At 33.2% G+C, this 7,096-nt stretch overlaps 1 protein-coding gene and 1 long non-coding RNA gene across 2 annotated transcripts; both read left to right on the plus strand.

The window, feature by feature from the left end:
• The first annotated feature begins 816 nt into the window (after nt 1-816).
• On the plus strand, nt 817-2,540 carry LOC106331976. Its single transcript, XR_001267982.1, has 4 exons — nt 817-1,268; nt 1,363-1,408; nt 1,481-1,755; nt 1,853-2,540. It is a non-coding gene; the product is annotated as an uncharacterized LOC106331976 (long non-coding RNA).
• Nucleotides 2,541-3,533: 993 nt separating this feature from the next.
• Nucleotides 3,534-4,214, plus strand: LOC106330879 (coronatine-insensitive protein 1-like). The gene has a single exon (XM_013769275.1). The coding sequence runs from the start codon at nt 3,534-3,536 to the stop codon at nt 4,212-4,214; it is 681 nt and encodes a 226-aa protein (XP_013624729.1).
• The last annotated feature ends 2,882 nt before the right edge of the window (nt 4,215-7,096 follow it).

Here is a 7,096-nt window from a genome sequence, read left to right on the forward strand (position 1 = left end):
AATGTTACTTGGAAACACATGTCGTGAATAGTACAGAACTTTATCACGTTGTTATAGTTTAAAAATGTGATTTTGCCAATTTTTCATTCACAATATGATTCAAAATTGTACGTCTTCATGGTTTTTAGAAGTGATTACACTATATATGTATTAGCATATAAAAAATGATTAATCTCTTAGAAACTAACTAAACTTGTAATTTTAATTGTTTAAACCAGTCTTAATCTATTTTAGTTCTTATACCAACAATTATTCAGTAATATGTTATTTCATCTGATATACCAAACACGTCAGACAATTTTTTGATGCAATGACTTTTGGCTATGTATTTGTTAGATTGTAGAATGTTTTTACTGGAAAAAAAAATGAAAAAAATATTTTTGGATTATAATGTTAGACCGAAAATATATTCAAAATTCACTTACACCATTAAACAGGAGCATTGTAAACAAAAAATAAATAAAAAAGTCAAAGATTAATTTAGAAATTAAATTAAATTTTCTCTTTAATAACAATGTAATACCGTGATTGGTATTTTAAAAGATAGTTATTGTAAAACAAAATAATATTTTTCTTTGTCTGCAATAAAATAATATTTAATAATAAACATTAAATTAATTGTGCATATCACAATACTAATAAGGAATTTTCTCAAAATCTAGCCATGCCACGTCATCGAAAATATTCAACCAATTAGAACATTTTATTTTTGGGTCTGGGCTTAAAATTTGTTTACAGTGGACTCAGGTGTCTGGGCTTCATTTGGTTTAGGTTTGGGTTTTATTTTTCATTGAACTAAACCTAGAAACCTAAAAATCTACGACGCGGAATTGACGAGGCTCTTCTCCTCTACCACAGAGTCTGCATTGATTTTAGGTATGATCGTGACATCTGCATTGATAATATGGAAGGCGTTGATGTGTGTGACTGGCACAGAGTCTCCAGTAGTGGATGTTCTCTCTCGAAGCATGGAACCTGCCTTTAAGAGAGTTAAGTTTTAATCTTTTGGTTCTGTTTACTTGACTATGACCAACCTTGCACATAATCTTCGGGTGGTTGTTTTGTAATCTGTTTGAGGGTAATGTGACAAGGGGATATATTATTCTTACATATGACCAAGGATCCCATTCGAGCAGGCGAGATGGTTGTAATTGGTGTTATGTGTTATGTCTGTAGTTGCCTCAATGTGTATAACACATCATTTTTTAATTGCCTTGATGTTTCTTCTTTCAGAGTCGTGATGTACCATCGTCCATCGTGCCATCAAAGTAATGTTTTCTTCTTACACTTTTCTCATTCTCATCTCTAGACATTAGTCACTGGATTGGTCATGGTACATAAGATGCTCTACTCACGTTACAGGTTCATGAGAGGGAGAATACAGGAGAAATTAATGTTATAATAAAAGGTGTCAGTTTTGTTTCTGAATGGTGAAACCGTGTGTATTCATAGATTATTGACACAGCTTTGCATTGTCCAGGTGACAAAAATGATGTGGATAACATGGGTCTCTATGCTGATGGACAGTTTTGGCTTCATCGGCACCATATAATGGGCAGAGCTGTTGGGTAAGTTTATGTCCACGGTGGACCGGAAGCAGCAGCTTATGTAAGAAAAAACGCCATAAGAATATTCTTGAAAGAAGTCAAGAGTTCTTTGAGAAACGTGTTTCTTCAGGCGGATCTTGGTTTAGCAGAGGAACACAACATCAGCTCTTCTTACGCTACCACGGCTCTTGCTCCCCTTTTATGGAAGGTATGTTTGCTCGCTTCAACCAAACCCATCTCAGAGTCACTAAGATTCGATTTAAGTGTATGTTTGTTTGCTCATGATTGTTGTTCTGTTTCTGCAGACACTTAATGGTGGCAAATACAGGGGATTCTTCTCTGTAGGAATGGTAATGCCATACACATGTCTCAAGAACACAGACCAATCTACTTACCGGAAAGAAGAAGAGTGGAAGAATGTGGCGGCTTTGCCATGACGGTTACTTAAACGGCAGTCTCAGTCACACGAACTCTAGGATTTGGGCATGAAACTACCACGAGGGTCACGATCTCCACTCATAGCGGATTCAGAGATCAAACATTACGTTTAACAGAGGAATACGAGTTTCTGATAATGGGATCCGACGGGATTTGGGACGTTTTGACAAGTCAAGAAGGTGTTAGGCGTGCTGTCACAGTGATCGGATGAGAAGTGCTCGAGAGCTTGCTTTGGAGGCTTTAAGGCTAAATACGTTTGATAACCCAACGACGCGGTTGGTGTTTGTTTCCTGCTGATGATATGGCGATGGCGGCTCCTCCAGTGGAGAAGCAACAGTGTTTTAGTTTGGCGGCAGAAGCTTTCAATAAGATGGCTGAACTAAAAGATGATGACCCTTTTGTGTTCGCGGCTGAGTATTTTCTTGCTTTTTTATATTTTGTGTATGTATGCAAGTTCAAATGTCTACGTACTCCATTTTTGAGTAGGCGGTTATTGTTTCGTGCATGGATTCAAGTTTATGTACCTGCTCCATTTAGCTTATATATATACATCGATTCAAGTTTATGAAGACAGATTAAGTTCAACCAAAATTTGAAAGAGCATATCTCACAGTTTTGTTTTTTCCTTTTGATTATTAAACTCAAGTTAAAGAAAATTAATAAGATACCAAGGGAAATTGCAACAATAAATTTACACATAATAAAAATAAAAATAAATAGAAACCCAATACAACAAATAAAAAATTACATAAAAACAATAATGATTTTTTCCATGATATAAACAAGAGGTTAAAGTTACTGTATCCATTCAAATAAAACATGTAATTATTTAATTAATTGAAACAATATACGGTCATGAATTAGACAAATTAGACAAATTAGACGAGCATAACATCCCAACACGGCGATCCTATGTTCTAAAAATATATGTTCACGTCAGTTTCGTATACAGAAATCAACAAGATCTTTAAACCAACTAAAATAGTCACTCTACATACAAAATGCAACATTTAGGCCCTAAACTACTGATGTTATTCTTTTTGACTTAATCAACTTCAAAATAAAATACACTATTTATCACTAACCACTATCAAATGAAAAAAAAACATGATTTTTTACGTAATAACAAATAAAAAGAAGTGAAATCATTGTCATTTTTAGTTAAGAATAAATTAAATATTTAAAACTTATTTTTTTTTAATTTTCTTACCCACCCGTATATATAGTCAAAAGAAAGTATATTTTTTATTTTCAATACGAAAACCATTGAAATCCACATTATTTATCTATACTGAACATGAAAAACAACTATGTCTCTATGCATCTACTGAAAGACCAATATGTGACCATTCTTCCTCTGTGGCACTACATAACATCTGTAAAAATGGTGAATAAAACATACGAACCCGGCGCGTAGCGCCGGAATATCACTATTATATTGATAATATCTTGATAGAGTCTCTTTTATTATCATGGAGCACTTTAGTGGACGAGAAAAATGGTGGTTGGCTTCATCAAGTGGCATTACACAACACCCATCTAAGAGTCATGCACTGTTATCAGACGATCATTTCTAAGGTGAGCATAGAAGATCTCGAAACCATTGCAAAAACATGCAGCAGCTCTCTGGTTTCACTGAAGATTAGTGGATTTGATCTATTGAGACAACAAGGGACCTTAAGGCTAGCTAGTGTGCTTAAGTTTTATGGTGGAGCCATTGTTGAGGATATTGATGACCCTGACAAGTACTTCAATGCAGATATATATTATTTTCCACCCAAGCTCTGTCATGTTGGTGACTTCATTGGTCTCTTTCTCAAACATATCTCGATCATGTATGCTTTTGCCGACAGACTCAAGACACTGGATCTGTTTGGCGCTGTGCTAGGCAACTATGCCCACTGTATAATTCGGAGGAGGCTTCCCAACATTGAAATTCTCAACACTAGTACTTGCATTGGAGACGAGGGACTCGATGTCCTTTCTCAGTACTGCAAGAAATTCAAAGTGTTAGAAATTCGTCAACCTTCAGATAGAGATGATCATGACCGTTATCGTGTCACAGATAGAGGAATGATACATGTTGCTACAAACTGCATCGACTTAGAATACATTACTGTATGCATGATGCAGCTTCGAAACATAACTCTACTAGCTATTGCTGAGAACTTGAAAGAGTTGAAGAACTTTGACGTGCAGATGATGATATGGCAACCAGCTTGGATGTAGAGATGCCACTAGACGTTGGAGTTAGAGCTCTCTTGAGCAGATGTGAGAAGCTCATAAATATTTGTTTGTATCTGATTACAGGAAGTGTCAGTGATGTTGGAATGAGTTACATAGGGGAGTTTGGCAGCAAGTTGATGGATTGGCTAGAGAATGTAAAGACCTACAAAGGCTAGAGCTCATGTTCTGTTTGTTCAGTTATAGGGGAATAGCCACTGCCGTGACCAAGTTACCCAAGTTACGGTACATAAGGGTTCATGCGTATGAAACGCCTGAGAGAAGAGATCTATGCATCATGATTCGTCCAGAATGGAGGATCCAACTCTGTCCATCATCTATGGGACTTGTTGCATACGAGATTTCTTTCTTTTTTAACTGTTTGGATAAGAACGCCGAAATACATGGCATGGTTTGTCGTCAAATTTGTGAAAAAGATAAACATCCATTGTTTTTGGGGGTGGTGGGGGGGGGGGGGGGGGTTCGCATGATGCACAGTAAAATGCACATATTTTGAGCATCTCCAATTCATTGTTATTTCCATCTCTATAATAGCATTTATAGGTTAAATTGTTTCAACTCACTCTATTTCTTACTTTATAATAGGGATCTCTATTTTTTTCCTCTATTTATAGAGGAAGAAAAAACATTCCTCTATTTTTTACTTTACATTTAGAGATTGCTATTTTAGAAGAATACATTGGAGCATATCTTTCTTCAATTCATTGTTATTTTCATCTCTATAATAGCATTTATAGGTTAAATTGCTTCAACTCACTCTATTTTCTACTTTATAATAGGGATTTCTATTTTTTTCTCTATGTATAGAGGAAGAAAAAACATTCCTCTATTTTTTACTTTACATTTAGAGATTGATATTTTAGAGGAATACATTGGAGCATATCTTTCTTCTATTATAGAGTTTAACTATTTTAGAGGTAATAATATCAAAATATATTGGAGATGGTCTAGCTTTTTTAAGTACTTTTTTTAAAAAAATAGTTTTTACATGATAATGAAAAGAAAAATAAAAAAATAGATTTCATAATGGTCTCGGGAATACTTTCTAAAAGTTAATATTATAGTACGACAAGTTATCATATGATTAATAATTAATAAATGGTTAATATATAATCAGTTTATTGGAATTCTTCAAAATATAATTAACTCTCATTTGCATATTTTATAGTCCACAAAAATTGGTTGAATTTTTTTAGAAATATTCACATTACTTATACACGAAGAACCTTTAAAAATTGTTTTTATTTAACTAATAAAATATAAATGAGCCTATTAATTAATTAATTAAGTTTAAATTAATGAAAAGGAAAAAACACATGACGTTGAAATGTAATCATCATATATCCTATATATATATAAAAAAAGTACCCTCTAAAGAAAGTTCAACAAGATTGAGTTTTTGCCAAAATTAATCCACAACTTGATTTTAACCCCAAACTTATACCCAAACTTGAATCAAATGCAAAACTAACCTAAAAGCCTAGTGAAATTACAGCTCAGCCCCTTGTGACCAAACAAAAAAACAGAAGCCATTTTTACGAATATAGCCCTAGTAAATCGTCTGAGTCGTCTGAGATGTTGGAAGTCGTCTGGACGACTGAAGTGTAAGTCGTCTGGTACCGGTTTATTTTAAAAATAATTTATAAATCTTGTAAAAAAATATTTTGATGCGTGAAAAATAAAAATCAAGTAATTATAAACAGTTTTAAGTGATATAAATTAAGATATGATAAAATTGATTTGTTTTGAAGATAGATGAGTGGAAGTAGTGAATCATGAAATACTTTGGTTTAGGAGTTTGGCAAACATATGTTGTAGTATTGTATGTATTGTTAGGCTTAGATTTTGGAAAACTAAAATGTTTTTTTCAAAAATTAGTTTTCACCTATATGTGTTTATTTATGTGTATAGTAAACACTTTTCAAGTTTGATTTGATTTTATGAAGTCTTTAACTAGATAATTAAGTTTAGGGGTTATGTTTAGGGTGTGGACGACTTATATTTCAGTCGTCTGTTGAATAATTTACTCGGACGACTTACATTTCAGTCATCTGGTGAAGAAATTAAAACAGACGACTTACATGTAAGTCGTCCAAATATTCCCGCCTAAAATTTTTTAAAAAAAATATTTTCCCGCTTAAATAATTTAAACCAGACGACTTACTTGTAAGTCGTCTGGAAAATCTTCTATTTTAGTTTCCCGCTAAAAATATTTAATTTCCCGCTAAAAATATTAAACTCTTCTGGACGACTTACATGTAAGTCGTCTGTTTTAATTTCTTCACCAGACGACTGAAATGTAAGTCGTCCGAGTAAATTATTCAACAGACGACTGAAATATAAGTCGTCCACACCCTAAACATAACCCCTAAACTTAATTATCTAATTAAAGACTTCATAAAATCAAATCAAACTTGAAAAGTGTTTACTATACACATAAATAAACACATATAGGTGAAAACTAATTTTTGAAAAAAACATTTTAGTTTTCCAAAATCTAACCCTAACAATACATACAATACTACAACATATGTTTGCCAAACTCCTAAACCAAAGTATTTCATGATTCACTACTTCCACTCATCTATCTTCAAAACAAATCAATTTTATCATATCTTAATTTATATCACTTAAAACTGTTTATAATTACTTGATTTTTATTTTTCACGCATCAAAATATTTTTTTACAAGATTTATAAATTATTTTTAAAATAAACCGGTACCAGACGACTTACACTTCAGTCGTCCAGACGACTTCCAACATCTCAGACGACTCAGACGATTTACTAGGGCTATATTCATAAAAATGGCTTCTGTTTTTTTGTTTGGTCACAAGGGGCTGAGATGTAATTTCACTAGGCTTTTAG

Source organism: Brassica oleracea, chromosome C3 (assembly GCF_000695525.1).
Source record: "Brassica oleracea var. oleracea cultivar TO1000 chromosome C3, BOL, whole genome shotgun sequence".
NCBI classification, from domain to species: Eukaryota; Viridiplantae; Streptophyta; class Magnoliopsida; order Brassicales; family Brassicaceae; genus Brassica; species Brassica oleracea.